The sequence below is a fragment of the Pseudophryne corroboree genome, chromosome 5, assembly GCF_028390025.1.
Source record: "Pseudophryne corroboree isolate aPseCor3 chromosome 5, aPseCor3.hap2, whole genome shotgun sequence".
Lineage (NCBI taxonomy): Eukaryota > Metazoa > Chordata > Amphibia > Anura > Myobatrachidae > Pseudophryne > Pseudophryne corroboree.
The window spans coordinates 253116952-253136322 of NC_086448.1; the positions used below are offsets into that span (position 1 = coordinate 253116952).

General features: G+C 45.8%; 1 protein-coding gene across 7 annotated transcripts in view; it reads right to left on the reverse strand.

Moving 5' to 3' along the window:
- The window catches only part of SLC4A7 (solute carrier family 4 member 7), a 310436-nt gene that overhangs the window by 184442 nt on the left and 106623 nt on the right, over positions 1-19371 (reverse strand). For all 7 annotated transcript variants that reach the window (XM_063922267.1, XM_063922266.1, XM_063922265.1 and 4 more), the window contains exon 2: positions 3331-3412. In XM_063922267.1, the coding sequence (XP_063778337.1) occupies positions 3331-3412 (82 nt within the window). The remainder of the gene's footprint in view (positions 1-3330; positions 3413-19371) is intronic.

The following is a 19371-nucleotide window of genomic DNA, read 5'->3' on the forward strand; positions in this document are numbered from 1 at the left end:
CCATTGAAACTAATGGAGGGAGCTGTGCGATGCGCTGTCTGCCAGCTCAGACGCGCAAAGCCAATCAGGAGAGTGCCACGAAGTGGCGCTTCCTGATTGGCTGAAGGGACCTTCTGTGACAGGAGTCACGGGGGGTCTCTGCATTTTGGGAAAGGGGTCCCATGTGTAAACATGGGACCCCTTTCAGTCCGTCTGGTTCGGGTAAATGCGTTTTTTGTTTTGCCAAGTACGTGGATTACAATAAAAGAACTGGACACTGGATCAGGCGAGTATAATTTTATTTTCAGGTACCCCGGACGTCGACATTGGAGACGTGGCCAGGATCGGCGTGTCAACATAGGTAAGTATGTGTGTCGGCATGTATGTAATAAAGTTATACTTGCAGTATCACAGAAGGTCCCTTCAGCCAATCAGGAAGCGCCACTTCGTGGCACTCTCCTGATTGGCTTTGCGCGTCTGATCTGGCAGACAGCGCATCGCACAGCACCTCCATTAGTTTCAATGGTGGGAACTTTGCGGTCAGCGGTGGGGTTACCCGCGGTCAGCCGCTGACCGTGGGTGACCTCACCGCTGACCGCAAAGTTCCCACCATTGAAGATAATGGAGGGGGCTGTGTGATGCGCATCTTACAACTCCGACGCGCATACAGCCAATCAGGAGAGTGCCACAAAGTGGCGCTTCCTGATTGGCTGAAGGGACCTTCTGTGACAGGAGTCACGGGGGGGTCTCTGCATTCGGGGAAAGGGGTCCCATGTGTAAACATGGGACCCCTTTCAGTCCGTCTGGTTCGGGTAAATGCTTTTTTTGTTTTGCCAAGTACGTGGATTACAATAAAAGAACCGAACACTGGATCAGGTAAGTATAATTTTATTTTCAGGTACCCCGGACGTCGACATTGGAGACGTGGCCAGAGTCGGCGTGTCAACATAGGTAAGTATGTGTGTCGGCATGTATGTAATAAAGTTATACTTTCACGGTGTCTGTGTCCTGTTTTTATTTGGGTATTTTTTTTGCAGTAGAACTACAGGTACCAGCGGGCCCGTTTTCCCCCCACATGCTGGTACTTGTGGTTCTCCAAGTACCAGCTTGCGGGGGAGGCTTGCTGGGACTTGTAGTTCTTCTGCAAAAAACAATATTCTTTAATTTTTACACATGGCTATCAGCCCCCCATCCGCAGCCCTTGGATGGGGGGGGACAGCCTCGGGCTTCACCCCTGGCCCTTGGGTGGCTGGGGGGGGATCCCTTGATTGAAGGGGTCCCCACTCCTCCAGGGTACCCCGGCCAGGGGTGACTAGTTGGGTATTTAATGCCACGGCCGCAGGGCGCTGTATAAAAGTGACCCCCGGCTGTGGCATTATCTGTCCAGCTAGTGGAGCCCGGTGCTGGTACAAAAAATACGGGGGACCCCTACTCTTTTTGTCCACCCGTATTTTTTGCACCAGGACCAGGCGCAGAGCCCGGTGCTGGTTGTTAAAATACGGGGGATCCCCTGTCATTTTTTTCCCCGTATTTTGGCAACCAGGACCGGCTCAAAGAGCCCGAGGCTGGTTATGCTTAGGAGGGGGGACCCCACGCAAAAAATTTTCAGGTTTTTTACCGTTTTTTAAACATTTTTAAAAATGTAATCAAAATCCGTCAAATCGGCCGTTTTTCGACAGCGGGACTGTCGAATTTGTTTTTTAATTGAATATGTCGAATTCCGGCACCCACCTGCCGGAATTCGACGGTCGAATTTAAAAACGGGTGAAAAAGTGCCGCAATTCGCCCGGAATTGCATATACCCCAAAATATGAGAACAGATTATAAATATTTGAACTTGAAAATACGGTTACGCTAGGTACACAGTGGCCGATATATCGGCCGATCTATTGAACAGCCGATATATAGCTGGTCTGTTGGCCAGTGTGTACCAACGATATGTCTGTGAATGCAGATATATCGCGTCAGCCCTGCAGCACAAGCTATGACCAATATATCTACAGATACATTGGTACATTGTTGTGTGTGTGTGTGTATGGGCGGTTAGCCGACCGCCCACACACATGCTGCAGCAGCCAGCGATGATTGACAGCTGAACTGGGCAGGCGCATTCAAATGCCTGTCCAGTCACGTCAGTCACGATGGATCGGGTAGTGTGTATGCACAGCACACTGTCCGTGCGGCTATAGATATATCTGTAGATCCACTGATCTGCACATATATCTACCTGTGTGTACCCAGCTATAGACTAGTGTTTTTGCCTCCTTGCACTAAGGAAATTTTGTTTTCAGTTTCATTTCTATATTTATTTAAAGACAAAAATGGATTTACATACTTCAGTGCATATACAGGTACCTTTGTTTCCAAAATTATTCAGCATCACTCTGATAGGAGCCTTACAATACTACTCTTCACTCTCTGTCTGGGGCTCCCTATTGACCAATAAGCTTATAAGTTAATGGGTCAATGACCAAAGGAATAGTGATTACAGACAGTGGCACAAATCACATAATTGACAAGTTTCACCAAGAAGCCTCCGGAGACATGTCTAGGGGGAGGTCACGGAACAGGATGCCATGATTTACATCATCAACCCCTCCCCTTCATCACGCAGCCCATTTCATGGGAGAAGTGGGAGGGATGTGAGAAGGATGGCCACAATTCCATCAAATGTACCTTTAAAAAGGTCAAAATGTGATTACACCAATTTACACAATGCTTCTCACAACCAACACGTTTTATAAAGTTAGTTTCTCACTATCTTTATTTTACAGAGCCTTCACCACTGAGTCATCCTAATTCTCCAAATAGAACACTACACTATATATTATTGTGCATACACACAGCATGATGAGTCCAGTTTCTGTACAGACTCATTCTATGTTAATTACAGGAGTGGTTTAAAGTAAAGGTGCCACATTTAGCAGCAGGAAAAAGGAGTTTACTATATAAACTGAATAAATGGATGACGTAAGCAGGAAATTATGTAATGCAGCATACTGGAAAATAGACACAGAATTACGCTGTCATCTAGATTGGGCAATAAAACATCCAAACAGGCCAGAAATGATCACTGTGTTGCTGAGCAATCTATGACTGCAGTATAATCTTATCCCATTTCTCTTTTTAAATATAGGTTCCAACCTACCAATGGCAGAGATAGGGAGAGCACTCTTCCAAGGGTATGGCTTCAGGACAGAGGACAATTCATATTATACTTGTTGATAAGCCGCTTTAAGAAACAGTACTCATGTTTCCACATATCTCCTGCTGTATTATCCGCATACTTCAAACAGACCAAATGAGTCGACAGATTAAAGCCCAGAGAACCAGCTGCACACAAACACTTACTTTCCAGTTCTTCCTTCTCATAGTTTGTGTTGACAGTAGAGCTGGTCTTCCCTAGATCAACCAATGCTTCTTCATCGTGACCCTTATGGGGGGGGGGGGGGGGGGGGGGAAAGCAAAATAAATTCAGGTGTTATACACTCACATGATGTCACACAATGTTATACAGAACTCAAGTAACACTAAGAAATTATTGTTTATTTGCATCATTTTTAAAAAGGTAAAAAAAAAAAAAGATAGAATTCATTTCAGAAAACAAGACAAGACATGCAGAAGACGTACCACATACATACTAAAATACGTTACACACATAAAAAAGTGCAACATTTCAAAACTGTCTCAAAAGGCATATAAAACCTGAGTTTTCCAGCAACAATTTGTCTCATCTGATGTGGATAAGAAAAAGTGAATGAAATGTAGGAGTTAATAAAAAAAAACGCAAGGGGAATATATTTTCTTATAAAGTATTCTTTTATTGGTCTCAAAATCCCCTTAGATCATTAAAAAAAATAATAAGATTTTACTTACCGGTAAATCTATTTCTCGTAGTCCGTAGTGGATGCTGGGGACTCCGTAAGGACCATGGGAATAGACGGGCTCCGCAGGAGACATGGGCACTTTAAGAAAGAATTTAGATTCTGGTGTGCTCTGGCTCCTCCCTCTATGTCCCTCCTCCAGACCTCAGTTAGAGAAACTGTGCCCGGAAGAGCTGACAGTACAAGGAAAGGATTTTGGAAATCAAGGGCAAGATTCATACCAGCCACACCAATCACACCGTATAACTTGTGATAAACTTACCCAGTCAACAGTATGAACAACAACAGAGCACCAGTTCAACCCTGATGCAACAATAACATAGCCCTTATTGCAGCAATAACTATATACAAGTATTGCAGAAGAAGTCCGCACTTGGGACGGGCGCCCAGCATCCACTACGGACTACGAGAAATAGATTTACCGGTAAGTAAAATCTTATTTTCTCTAACGTCCTAGTGGATGCTGGGGACTCCGTAAGGACCATGGGGATTATACCAAAGCTCCCAAACGGGCGGGAGAGTGCGGATGACTCTGCAGCACCGAATGAGCAAACACAAGGTCCTCCTCAGCCAGGTTATCAAACTTGTAGAACTTTGCAAAAGTGTTTGAACCTGACCAAGTTGCCACTCGGCACAGCTGTAATGCCGAGACCCCTCGGGCAGCCGCCCAAGAAGAGCCCACCTTCCTACTGGAATGGGCCTTAACTGATTTTGGCAGCGGCAATCCAGCCGCAGAATGAGCCTGCTGAATCGTGTTACAGATCCAGCGAGCAATAGTTTGCTTTGAAGCAGGCGCACCAAGCTTGTTGGAAGCATACAGGATAAACAAAGAGTCTGTTTTCCTGACTCTAGCCGTTCTGGCAACATAAACCTTCAAATCCCTGACCACAACAAGGAACTCGGAATCCTCCAAGTCAGTAGTAGCCACAGGCACCACAATAGGTTGGTTTATATGAAAAGATGAAACCACTTTTGGCAGGAATTGTGGACGGGTCCGCAACTCTGCTCTATCCGCATGGAAAACCAGATAGGGGCTTTTATGTGACAAAGCCGCTAATTCTGACACACGCCTAGCCGAAGCAAATGCTAGTAGCATGACCACCTTCCACGTGAGATATTTCAATTCCACCGTTTTGAGTGGTTCAAACCAGTGGGATTTCAGGAAACTCAAAACCACGTTAAGATCCCAAGGTGCCACCGGGGGCACAAAAGGGGGCTGAATATGCAGCACTCCCTTCACAAACGTCTGAACTTCAGGTAGAGAAGCCAGCTCTTTTTGAAAGAAAATGGATAGGGCCGAAATCTGGACCTTAATGGAACCCAATATCAGGCCCAAAGTCACTCCTGACTGTAGGAAGTGAAGGAAACGGCCCAGCTGGAATTCCTCCGTAGGGGCATTCCTGGCCTCACACCAAGCAACATATTTTCGCCATATACGGTGATAATGTTGAGCTGTCACGTCCTTCCAAGCCTTTATCAGCGTAGGAATGACCTCATCCGGAATGCCTGTTTCTGCTAGGATCCGGCGTTCAACCGCCATGCCGTCAAACGCAGCCGCGGTAAGTCTTGGAACAGACAGGGCCCTTGTTGCAACAAGTCCTGTCTTAGAGGAAGAGGCCACGGGTCCTCTGTGAGCATTTCTTGCAGATCTGGATACCAAGTCCTTCTTGGCCAATCCGGAACAATGAGTATAGTTCTCACTCCTCTTTTTCTTATGATTCTCAACACCTTGGGTATGAGAGGAAGAGGAGGAAATACATAGACTGATTGGAACACCCACGGTGTCACCAGAGCGTCTACAGCTATCGCCTGAGGGTCTCTTGACCTGGCGCAATACCGCTGTATTTTTTTGTTGAGGCGGGATGCCATTATGTCCACCTGTGGCAGTTCCCACCGACTTGCAATCTGTGCGAAGACTTCTTGATGAAGTCCCCACTCCCCCGGGTGGAGGTTGTGCCTGCTGATGAAGTCTGCTTCCCAGTTGTCTACCCCCGGGATGAACACTGCTGACAGTGCGCTTACGTGATTCTCCACCCAGCGAAGAATTCTGGTGGCTTCCACCATCGCCACCCTGCTTCTTGTGCCGCCTTGTCGGTTTACATGAGCCACAGCGGTGATGTTGTCTGACTGAATCAGAACTAGTTGACCGCGAAGCAGGGTCTCTGCTTGACGTAGGGCGTTGTAAATGGCCCTTAGTTCCAGGATGTTGATGTGAAGGCAAGTCTCCTGACTTGACCACAGACCTTGGAAATTTCTTCCCTGTGTGACTGCTCCCCACCCTCGGAGGCTTGCATCCGTGGTCACCAGGACCCAGTCCTGAATGCCGAATCTGCGGCCCTCGAGAAGGTGAGCACTCTGCAGCTACAATAGGAGAGACACCCTGGCCCTGGGGGATAGGGTGATTAACCGATGCATCTGAAGATGTGATCCGGACCATTTGTCCAGTAAGTCCCATTGAAAGGTCCTCGCGTGGAACCTGCCGAAGGGAATGGCCTCGTATGATGCCACCATCTTTCCCAGGACTCGAGTGCAGTGATGCACTGACACCTGTTTTGGTTTTAATAGGTCCCTGACCAGTGTCATGAGTTCCTGAACTTTCTCTATCGGGAGATAAAGCCTTTTCTGGTCTGTCTCCAGAATCATGCCCAGGAAAGGCAGACGAGTCGTAGGAACCAACTGCGACTTTGGAATATTTAGAATCCAACCGTGTTGCCGTAACACTTCCAGAGAACGTGCTACGCTGATCAGCAACTGCTCTCTTGACCTCGCTTTTATGAGGAGATCGTCCTGTAACACAAATCTGAGGTACGCCTGATGAGGTGGATAAATGGGGACATGAAGGTATGCATCCTTTATGTCCAGAGACACCATAAAATCCCCCCCTTCCAGGCTTGCAATGACCGCTCTCAGCGATTCCATCTAGAACCGGAACCTTTTTAGGAACATGTTCAGGGATTTTAAATTCAATATGGGTCTGACCGAACTGACCGGTTTCGGTACCACAAACATGGTCGAATAATAACCCTTTCCTTGTTGAAGGAGGGGAACCTTGACCACCACCTGTTGAAGATACAATTTGTGAATTGCAGTTAACACTATTTCCCTCTCTAAGGGGGAAGCTGGCAGGGCCGATTTGAGGTATCGGTGAGGGGGCATCTCTTTGAATTCCAGCTTGTATCCCTGAGACACAATATCTATTGCCCAGGGATCCAACTGGGAGTGAACCCACTTGTGGCTGAAATTTCGGAGACGCGCCCCCACCGGGCCTAGCTCCGCCTGTGGAGCCCCAACGTCATGCGGTGGATTTAGTGGAAGCCGGGGAGGACTTCTGTTCCTGGGAACTAGCTTTGTTGTGCAGCTTCTTTCCTCTGCCCCTGCCAAGAAATTTTTTTTTTACTTTTCAGCCGTAGCTGTGGAGACCAGGTCCGAGAGACCCTCCCCAAACAATTCCTCCCCCTTGTAAGGTAAAACCTCCATGTGCCTTTTTGAGTCGGCATAACCTGTCCATTGCCGAGTCCACAAGACCCTTCTGGCAGAAATCGACATAGCATTTATTCTAGAACCTAGTAGGCTAATGTCTCTCTGAGCATCTCTCATATAAAGGACAGCGTCTTTAATATGCCCCAGGGTCATTAATATAGCATCCTTGTCTAAGGTATCAAGTTCCTCAGATAAGGTATCCGTCCATGCTGCTACAGCACTACACACCCAAGCCGACGCGATTGCCGGCCTCAGTAAGGTACCTGAATGTGTATAAATGGACTTCAGGGTACCCTCCTGTTTTCTATCCGCAGCATCTTTGAGGGTAGCCGTATCCTGTGACGGCAGGGCTACCTTCTTGGATAAGCGTGTCAAAGCTTTGTCCACCCTAGGGGAGGATTCCCAGCGTAACCTGTCCGTTGGCGGGAAAGGATACGCCATAAGAATCCTTTTGGAAATCTGCAGTTTTTTATCTGGAGATTCACAAGCCTTTTTACATAACTCATTGAGCTCGTGTGAGGGGGGAAAAGTTACCTGTGGCTTCTTTTCCCCATACATATGAACCCTCCTGTCAGGGACTGGGGTTTCCTCTGTGATGTGCAACACATCCTTAATAGCTATAATCATATAACGGATGGATTTTGCCAATTTTGGCTGTAACTTTGCATCATCGTAATCGACACTGGAGTCAGAATCCATGTCGGTATCCGTGTCAATAATTTGGGATAGTGGGCGCTTCTGAGACCCTGTCGGCCTCTGCGACATAGGATCAGGCATGGGTTGGGACCCTGACTGTCCTGAGGTTTCAGCTTTTTCCAACCTTTTATGTAAGGAATTAACGTTATCATTTAAAACCTTCCACATATCCATCCAATCAGGTGTCGGTGCCGTCGGCAGAGACACCACATTCATTTGCTCCCGCTCTGCTTCCACATAGCCTTCCTCATCAGACATGTCGACACAAGCGTACCGACACACCACACACACAGGGAATGCCCTTTTTGAAGACAGTTCCCCCACAAGGCCCTTTGGTGAGACAGAGAGAGAGTATGCCAGCACACACCCCAGCGCTATATAACCCAGGAATAACACAGTAACTTAATGTTAACCCAGTAGCTGCTGTATATTGTGTTTTTAGCTCCTAATTATGTGCCCCCCCCCCTCTCCTTTTACCCTTTTCTACCGTGATCTGCAGGGGAGAGCCTGGGGAGCTTCTTCTCAGCGGAGCTGTGGAGAAAAAATGGCGCTGGTGAGTGCTGAGGGAGAAGCCCCGCCCCCTCGACGGCGGGCTTCTGTCCCGCTAAAATACTGTCAAAGTCAGAAAAATGTCTCAATGCACGTTGCCATATTTGCACCGCACACTGGTCCGCGCTGCGCGTGCGTACGCTCTCCCGTGGAGGCGCATACCCGCAATAGCGTGCACTCGCAGGCGCGGTATGCGTATTTACGGTAGAGTTTATGTAGTCGTAGCGTGCGACTCATTCGTTACAAATGTTCACAATTAATGTAGTTTATAGATCATGGTCCCTTTGATAGATTCTGAAAGTTTGGTTAAAATACAATGTCCCAGAGCTGAGGAATCCCTCTTTATATCGTACGAAGGGTCTAACAGGAATCATACAGCAGTGTTTGGTACCCATCGGAAGAGTATTTAATTAGCAATATTCCGGTGTTGGTTTGGAGCGTATTAATCGCTCGTGCGAATAGTTATGGACATAAGAAGTTTATGTCCATTTCTATTATTTACACATACTCAGGTATGCGGCGGGAAACCCAGTTTCCCACCCACCTGAGCTGTTGGAAATCGTCACAGCCCACCTGTATGAATCACCCTATGACCTTTTGTTATGATGCAGGGCCGAATTCCTTCGGCCAATGGACAATGGGATTGTAGGACCAGGAGATTGCATTGTGTGTGGGGCATAAATAGGCAGGCCGACCACATCCAGCTCTCACTCTTCAACGGTTCTCATTGCTGAAAATCGGGTGCTGGATGTCCAGGCGCATGCGATCGTTTCCCCTTGTGCGTAAGTTTCTCTCCGTAATCATTGTCTTTCTGTGAGCCAATTTCTCTCATCTCTCTCTCTCTCTCTCTCTCTCTCTCTCTCTCTCTGTTCTGTTCTCTCATATCTCCCCTAGACTAGGCTAGTATTGTATTGTATTAGATAGTATTGTATCGTATTGCATTTAGGTCAGTGTAGTATTGTCTTTTTGTATTTATTGTTTAGTTCTGTGGTTAGGAAGTCTCTGTTATATTGTAGTGTATCATTTGTACTGTTATCCCCTTTTTCAAATATATTAGATATAATACAGTTAATAGGCTTTGGAACCTAAACCAGTATTTGTGTATTTTCTATAGTGTTAAGTGTTCACTTGAGCGTCGGTGACGCTCAAGCAGCTTTGTAGTTAGTCAGGTTACACAAGGTTGCACTTACACCCTGTACTCACATTAAGGTATTCTTTGTATTTCTTTGGTATAAGGTTTAGACATAAAGGTATAGCATTGTGAGCGTCTGCACCGCTGGTGACCTCCTCGTGGTCTCAAGCGTAAGCTACGCCATAGCGAATCATTACTCTAGTCATAGCCAATAACGTGTCCTGTGATTGCTGGGCCGTGAGCGAACGTGACGCTTGAGCGTCTCGCCTACGGCTGAGCGATCGTTACGCAACTAGCGTACCATTACGGTACTTCTTAAGTAAACAGCGTACAGTGTTCTTAGCTTCATAAAGGGTTGTTTATACGACAAGGGAATTTAGCATTGTCAATTGGGGACTCGTCCTATCCTTCTCATATCTGCACTAGGTAGATCAGCAGACATTATCCCTCCAGCAAAGGGTGGGAGGTTGTCTCACAGTGCTGACGGGATAAGCGTCTGCTTCGCTTAGATAAAGAGTGCTGAAGGAATCCGGGAACCGGAAGTAAGAACAAAACGCTTGTGTTTTTTAAAACTGTTTTATTTCTCTTCTGTCTTGCGTATACACGCACACATACATTTATCTGCATTTCTTTTTCAAATTTCGTATATCACTATTCCTGTTTGCCAAGTTTTATAGTTGATAGAAAGTGCAAAAAGAGATTTGCTGTTATTTCATAGTAGAGGTAATAGTTAAAGTATAGACCAACACACGGTTTGTCTGGGAGATAAGACAGTCAGTGTGGATTGCGGTAGATGATCAGGGATCATTTACATTGATAAAAATAGAAATTGTGTTACGGTGGATCTTTATATTGCGTACACGTGTCGCTAACAAAGACTAGCGTACGCAATCCAAAGGCAGACGCACGCAGCGTTCAAGACGCAACGTAGCGTCTGGTTACGCCCACGTAGCTCGTCACGAAAAGTTGAATTAGCGCAAAGCGATAATTAGCGCAAAGGCGATAAGTAACGCACAGCGGTAGATAACGCGACGCGGAAAATAACGCAAATCTATTTTTGGAAAAAAAAAATCTGAAATTTAGTTTAACAGATCCTGCTCCTAATTGGTAACACTTTTGGCCTAAAGACAATTTCTGCGCAGAAATAGATATAGAAACAAAGTGTACATGTGTTGAGTGAGTGTGGTTTTGTATACATAAGTTTATATAACTTTAAGAGGTTGAACCAAAAGGAAAGTCGGGTACTCGTCAAGGGACATACGTGTAAGTGACATATACGGTGGCTAGGGAGGCATCCCTGGTTAAATAATATTTGAGCATTAGAGTATAGCGGACCATAAGGTAACAGACCAGGAGGTCATAAGGTAACAGACCAGGAGGTCATAAGGTAACAGACCAGGAGGTCATAAGGTAACAGGTAAAATAGACAAAGAGGTCCGCTATAAAAGTCCAGTGGCACAACGCCTGGGGTGTTGGTGCAGAACCCATATAGGCCATACAAGCTCTTGCTGAAGGAATCGCGGCCGGAAACATCGATTCCATTGATCTTTCAGTACATGACAAGTAGTGCTCGTGTACTGAACGATTGGACCGCACGTAATTGTGTGCAGTAGTTAGTAATCTGACCTAATACCATTAGAGTAAATTGGTCACAAACGCTATTTGTACATTCTGACGTGATTTGTGTAATTTTTTATTTTTGGAAGGGAAGTTCGCTGGTCACTCAGGAACTATCCAACAACCGATACTTGCTGGGGAACGCGCCCCAGTAAATAAAGGTTCACAGGGGCCCTAGGTTGGGTACAGCAGCTCTGGTTACAGTGATTGCAGTACTGGCCAACGTGGGCGAGAAGTAAGTGGGGTACTTGATAAACCACCACCGCCGGCCTGCCCAAGGACATCTTGGTTTGTTTGTAAGGGTTCGCTGAAAACCTTGAGATAAAGATCCAAGGAGGAATAAGCAACGCCTGCAGATTATGGGGGCCATTTGTTCAGGTAGGGGGCGATCAACCTCGGTTCGGGTTGATTCAGAGAACCGACCAGTTGGGTCGGCACGATATGTAATGTGTGAAAAATACGGTAGTCACACAGAGGTTTTATGTGATGAATGGGAGAGAATGACTGTACAAGACAGGGACAAATTCCCAAGAATAGGTAGCTTCAGTCCAGAAGTGTTACAAAATTTAAGGAGGAGGATATGTCTCGTAAAATCAACAAAGAGACGAATTCAACATCATGATTGTTTACAGTTATGGCACCAGGAAGGTGAGATACAGAGAGGTTTGGCTCTGGCGGCAGGATCTGGGGCAGTCAGGAAGCTGATAGCCACAGCTCCCCCTCCACCATACATTGCAGGAGAGAAGTTGATTGCGGAGAGAAACGCACTGGGTTGTAAAACACAAACTCTTAGTAACCCTGTAAATGTTAATGATGTTAACCAAATAACTCATGCAAGTATTAACCCGTGCAAGATGTACCCTGTTTTGAACCTTCCTCAGGAGTGTGATCAAGAAGACGATTCAGCAACAATTTCAGCTCTCTCTCTTGCAGCCACCATAGCAGAGACCACAGTAGGCACCGCGACACCCACGAGATTAGTGAAAGCCCCTAGCGGAGGGATAGGTGAGGTCGTGTCAACGGGTAAGTACGGCACCATGCACTACACTGAAACAATTGTACCACAACAAGCTGTAGAATCTACACAGGAAGAGGCTGTTAGAATTGCTCCTGTAAGGGTAATAGCAGTTCCCAATGGAAAAACAGATGTGTCTGGAGCCACTCCCATAAGGAACATTGCCATGTACACTCCATTTTCCAGAATGGAATTAAGAACAATAGTGTCCGAATTTCCTGACCCCAGGAAGGATTTAGTTGCTAGCCAAAAATACATCAGGGATCTAGGTAACACTGTAGAACCCAACAACAAGGATTGGCAGATACTGCTAAGAGCTTGTTTACCTTCCAATGTTGACGCAACTCAATTTTTAGCTGATTGTGCATTGGATAAAGATGTACCGCTTACAGACGTGTACAACAAGGATAATGTAAAAAGGATAAATTTACAGCTAAAAGAGTATTTCCCAGCCGTTGTTAAATGGAATAAAATATTTTCCATTAAGCAAAAGGAGTCCGAAACGGCAATAGAATATTTTCACCGGGCACTATTAGAAATGGCAAAGTACACTGGTATAGAAGACATTAAGACCAACCCAAACCATCGAGAAGTAGCAGTATCTGTACTGATGGATGGTTTGAAAGAAACATTAAAAGCTAGGGTACAGACCACGCAACCATGCTGGCGAGGTCTGTCAGTGTCCGGCTTGAGAGAGGCTGCTATTGATCACGACAGAAACATCACTAGGCACAGAGAGTCGCAAAGTGATAAGTTGATGTCCGTAAGTATACAGGCGCTGACCACAAGGCAGCCTGAATATGTACCACCGAATCCTGTGGGTAAGGCAAGTGTAATAACATGTTTTTCTTGTAACAGACCGGGACACTATGCACGAGAATGTAGAACAAAGAATGTACAAAGATCTTTTCAACCCCCTAGACAACAACACAACACACGACATTGGGAGCAGGGTCCACAGAGGCGGAGTTTTGAGCCACATACAGGGGAAACAAAAAGATATCCCCCGAACAGAGATTGGCATGCCTCTGGTAGTTCCCAGCTAACTCCCCCACAAGTAGTTGCTGCCAATGGGATTCAGGGAGGTCAGCATACCCAATAGGGGTATGGCCATACCTGTAATCTGCAGCCAGTTAAGTTGATTGCCAGTCTTGGAAGCGAACCAGAGATTGCAATCAATGTGGCTGGTAAAACTTTAAACTTTCTTGTAGACACAGGGGCGGCCAAGTCAGTGATAAATTCGACAGTGGGCATGAGAACCACTGGTAGGACAATTCCAGCCATGGGAGTAACAGGAGTAGTCCAGCACTACCCTGTTAGCAAACCAGCCGAGATTACAATAGGGCCTTTGCATACCCAAGCATTCCTTTTTGCTGGCTGCATCTGCACCAACTAATCTCCTGGGAAGAGACTTACTATGTAAAATGGGTTGCGTCATTTATTGTACTCCTGAAGGTGTATTCTTGGACATTCCTGAGAATCACGCTCAGGAAGTACGAGACATGCTAGACTCCCCATCAAAATTAATGTCACATTCCATTATGACAAATAGGAATCCATCCCAAGTAGAAGAGATGACATCTCAGATACCAGAGTCACTTTGGACAAAAGATGGACAGGACACTGGATTAATGGCAAACGTAGCTCCAGTAGTTGTACAAGTAAAAGATGGTAGGATAGCTCCAAAAATCCCACAGTATCCTCTGAAGCCAGAGGTGGAGTTAGGAGTTTTCCCAGTAATAGAACGCTTGCTGCAACAGGGCATTCTGGTAAGAACGTCCAGCACAGCCAATAGTCCCATCTTCCCTGTTAAAAAGAGTGGGGGGAGGGGTTACAGGCTAGTGCAGGATCTAAGGGGGATTAACAAAATAGTTGAAAGTCAGTTCCCCGTAGTGCCTAATCCAGCTGTCATCCTAATGCAAATTCCTCCCACTGCCAAATTTTTCACTGTTATTGACCTCTGCTCCGCTTTCTTTTCGGTACCTCTGCACCCTGACAGCCAATATTTGTTTGCATTCACATACAGAGGAGTCCAATACACGTGGACTCGGTTACCCCAAGGTTTCATAGACAGTCCAAGTATATTTTCTCAGGCTTTGCATGATTGTTTACAGTCTTTCCAACCGGAGAGTGGATCAGTGTTGATACAGTACGTGGATGATCTACTACTGTGTTCTGATTCATTGGAAGCTTCCCTGAAGGATACGAAACAGCTCCTGTTTCATCTTTCAGACACAGGTCACAAGGTTTCCAAAGACAAGTTGCAATTATGCCAAGCTAAGGTAAAATATTTGGGACACTGTCTAACACAAGGACTGAGACACCTGACCGCTGATAGAATCCAAGCCATTAGAGACATGACACTGCCACAAACCCAACAACAGATCAGGACGTTTCTAGGAATGTGTGGGTATTGCCGTAATTGGATCCCAGGGTTTTCCATATTGGCGCTACCTTTGCAGGAAATGGTCTCCTCAAACAAACCTGATCGGATTTCGCATACAGACGAATCCGAAACAGCATTTGAGAGACTCAAACAGTGTCTAACGCAGGCACCAGCACTAGGTATGCCAGACTATGGGAAACCCTTTGAACTATACGGAACAGAAAGTGCTGGGTGCGCAGCAGGTGTACTAACACAAAAATACGGTGATGCCAGCAGGCCAATTGCATACTACAGCGCCCAGCTAGACACGGTAGCGCGATCCCTCCCCACATGCTTGCGTAGCGTTGCGGCGATAGCATTGCTAGTGACAAAAAGCGAAGATGTTGTGCTAGGCCACAACCTCACAATCCATACACCGCATGCGGTATCTGCCTTATTGAATTCTGCCCAAACCAGACACGTCTCATCAGCAAGGTTTACGAGATGGGAATTGGCATTAATGGCCCCAGTAAACATCACCATAAGGAGATGCAGTGCATTAAACCCTGCAACATTTCTCCCAGGTGTGCCTGGTCAGACACAAAGGGTGGAAGGTGAGAGTGATGGGGAAGGAGGATTTAATACAAAGGAAGATACACATGATTGTATGGAATATTTGACCCAAAATTTTACCGCAAGGCCTGACATCAGTGACAATCCACTGGAAGATGCAGAACTCACGTTCTACACGGACGGTAGTTGTCACAGACAGTCAGACTCGGGAGACTTGTGTACTGGATACGCAGTCGTAGATGACCAAGACACCATAGAAGCGGAACCGCTAGGCCCACCTCACTCAGCCCAGGTTGCTGAACTGGTCGCCCTAACCAGAGCATGTGAATTGGCTAAGGGTAAGTCTGCCAATATCTACACCGATTCCAGATACGCGTTCGGGGTAGTCCATGATTTCGGAGCGCTATGGCGGCTCAGAAATTTCATGACGGCGGCTGGTACACCGATAGCGCATGCAGCTTATATAAAAAGGCTTCTAACAGCGATACAGGAACCCGACAGAGTGGCTGTTATCAAATGTAAAGCACATACATATAGCCAAGACCCAGTATCCCTTGGTAACAGCCGAGCAGACGAAGCCGCAAAGCTTGCAGCTGCTACCCCCATACAGACAGACACCACACAACTGATGGTATTTAATACCATCAACACACAGAAGTTGTGTGAGATGCAGAATTTGTGTTCCACACAGGAAAGAGCAGTCTGGAAGGCAAAGGGATATGGCCAGGAGTCCTCAGGGCTCTGGACGGATGGACATGGTAAACCAGTGGCCCCCAGGGCATACCTTCCATGTCTGGCTGAAGCAGCTCACGGGCTGACTCATCTAGGCAGGGAGGGGATGTGCAAATTGGTAAGAGCATACTGGTGCGCCCCAGGATTCTCCTCTCATGCGGGTAAAAGAGCAATGTCATGCCTTACCTGTCTGAGAAAGAATATTGGAAAAGCAATACCTACAGAACCATCCCATATCCCACCTGCCGGCGGCCCTTTCCAGGTAATACAAATTGACTTCATTCAATTACCCCCATGTCGAAATTTGAAATATGTACTTGTTTGTATAGATGTTTTCTCGAATTGGGTCGAAGCTTTTCCAGCAGCTACAAATACCGCTATGTTTACAGCTAAGAAAATTGTGCAGGAATTTGTATGTAGATATGGTATCCCTAGAATCATTGAAAGTGATAGGGGTACCCATTTTACAGGTGATGTCTTTCAAGGAATGTGTAAGTTGATGGGAATTGATAGTAAGCTGCACACTCCGTACCGTCCACAGGCGAGTGCGAAGGTCGAAAGAGTGAACAGCACTATTAAAAATAAATTGAGTAAAGTAATGGCAGAGACAGGATTAACATGGCCAGAAGCTTTACCCATTGTTTTGTATAGCATCAGAACCACTCCCAGGTCCCCCCTTAATCTGTCTCCTTTTGAAATCTTGTTTGGTCGACAACCGCATGTCATGATTAACCCTCAGGATGATTTGAAATGTAACAATGAAGTAACTGTAAAATACTTGATTAACATGAGTAAACAGTTGAGGAATCAAAATGATAATCTGAAGTTGGTGATTCCTGATTTACCAGATAGTAATTGTCATGACATTGAACCTGGGGATTATGTAATGATACGAAATTTTCTACGCTCAGGTTGTCTTATTGATAGATGGGAAGGACCATACCAGGTCTTATTGACTAGCACCACAGCATTGAAGGTTGCTGAGAGAGAGACTTGGGTCCATTCATCCCACTGCAAAAAGGTTGCCGATCCAGAGAAGTCCCGTGATAAGGAACAGACGGTAGAGGTTGTATCACTGGAGTGTCTGTTCCAGGAGGACTGAGGCGGCACCTGAGCCTTGAAGACCGAAAGCAGTTGTCGACTCCCTTCTCCCTTTTATTGTTTTTCTCCACTTCCCAGCCCCTCTCCCTTAAGATTTCTTTTTCCCCCTTCTCATTCTTCTCTATTTTTTCCTCAAAGATGGACTTGCCCCAAGAGACTGTGATCCGGATTTTGATGTTAACCATGATGTTGACCAGAGCAGTCTGTTCCGGCGAGAGTACCATAGAGGTCGAGAGAGGTTCTGGAATGGGTTCCGATTATGATGATGGAGGCGTAGTTTTCCAAGATCAACCAAACCAACAAGCAAAGGCGAGTATCAGAAAACGATCCGATAGAAGAAATTGTGATGGATTGTTAGCTGAAGAAAATTGTATCTGTAGGCTCTGTGATAATCTGGTTGAAGATGGATGCATAAAGAAATGCCAATCTAGTTTTAATATCCATATGGACCGGCATCCATTGAGTGACTATCACTCCTTAGTGGGTAACGTGTTAAACCAAACAGATTGTTGGGTATGCTCTCAAGTACCTCAGGGTCACAGCAAATCAGGGCTAGTACCATTTCCTTTAACGTTAGGGGAGGTACTTGAGCTAAGTGGTGGGAGACCGGTGGATCGGAGGTTTAACATCTCCAGCCCTCCTAGTTTGAAGCTCCACCAATACCATGTGGATAGGTCCCTCATATGTTTTAACATCTCCAATCCCAGAAAACCGGGAAATTGGGAAGTGTCATGGAGCAACCTTACCATGACCTTTTCACACAGAGCAGATAGAATGCCTACAGATACAGAGCTCGTACGCCACATAGCCAGTAGAGGAAAATCTTTCCGGTATCGATATACCTTAGGAAATAGGATTACTAGAGTTGGAGAGGTATCACCAGGATACTGTGCACATATCGTACAAACCGATACGTGCATTAAGCAGATGGAAGAATTAGGGTCAGGAGATTTCACCTGGAAGGTTTGTAACATGATCATGTCCTTCTCCGTCCCCTATGTTCTCCCCGATGACGCATATTTCATATGTGGGAGAAAGGCGTACAAGTGGCTTGCCCCAAACTCTGAAGGATTGTGTTATATTGGAAAAGTATTGCCTGAAGTGATGACTGTAACACATGACAAAATGAAGGACATACACCGTGGTGCCCAAGCTCCTTATACTCACACTCATTACGAGCACCGAGTTAAAAGACAACTGTCAGAAAGGTTAGAGCATCCGGCCTCTGATCTTATCCATGAATCCACCGGGATTCAGGTTCTGGTAGCGTTAGATTTCACTCGCACCGTTCGAGGTGTGATGAATTATAGATACATTTCCGCACTCGCCAATTTGTTAGATAATATCACTGAAATGTATGATGACACGTTTAGATACACTGGAAGAGAACTTCAAGCTTACAAAACAGAACTAGTTCAGCATAGGATGGTTCTTAATTATCTTACAGCAGTAACAGGCGGATATTGTGTTACATTGGCAACACAGTACGGCATAAAGTGTTGCACGTATATCACAAATAGCACCGAGGATCCGGTAGAGGTCATAGACCAAAAGATGGACAATATTCTCCAATTGAAGTGGGAATTTCGTCGAAAACACAATCTCACCCTTGCTGCTGTAGGTAATGAGCTGACTGGTTGGGTGTCATGGTTGAACCCGCGAAATTGGTTCTCCGGTTTGGGAGAATGGGCTCAAGGAGTCATAATGGATGTTGGAAAGTTTCTACTATGTATCTTGGGTGTCGTTATATCGATTGGATTGATATTTAGATGCGGGCAGGCTTTAATGAGGTGCAAGCAAAGTACAAAAGTGATGAGCTTGAGGAGCGAGGAAACTGTAATTAACCTGGATTTGATTTATGACCCAATGATAGAAACCAGAATGTGATGAAAATGCGATTATACGGTCCGTTTCTTTCACCTGTTTTTCTGCTTTTCTCCAAGATACAAAGACCCCCTTGGACGAGGAAGTTGACGAGACGCTATACAGACAACAGACAAGCACCAAAGAAGAAGATTTGACAACTTTAAATATGGACACTTGATGAACTTTGCCATGGATCCCCAGTTTCCCTAGTATCTTTAAACTCACGCTAGCCCAACATTTTTGTAAATCTGATGGCACTGACAAAGCTTGTTGCTCATGCCTAAGGAGCAAAACAGCGCAAAGAAGACGACTCTCAACAGATACCGAACACAACTTCAACAACAGATGTACATTTCCCTGACATAGAATATCATTGCATTTT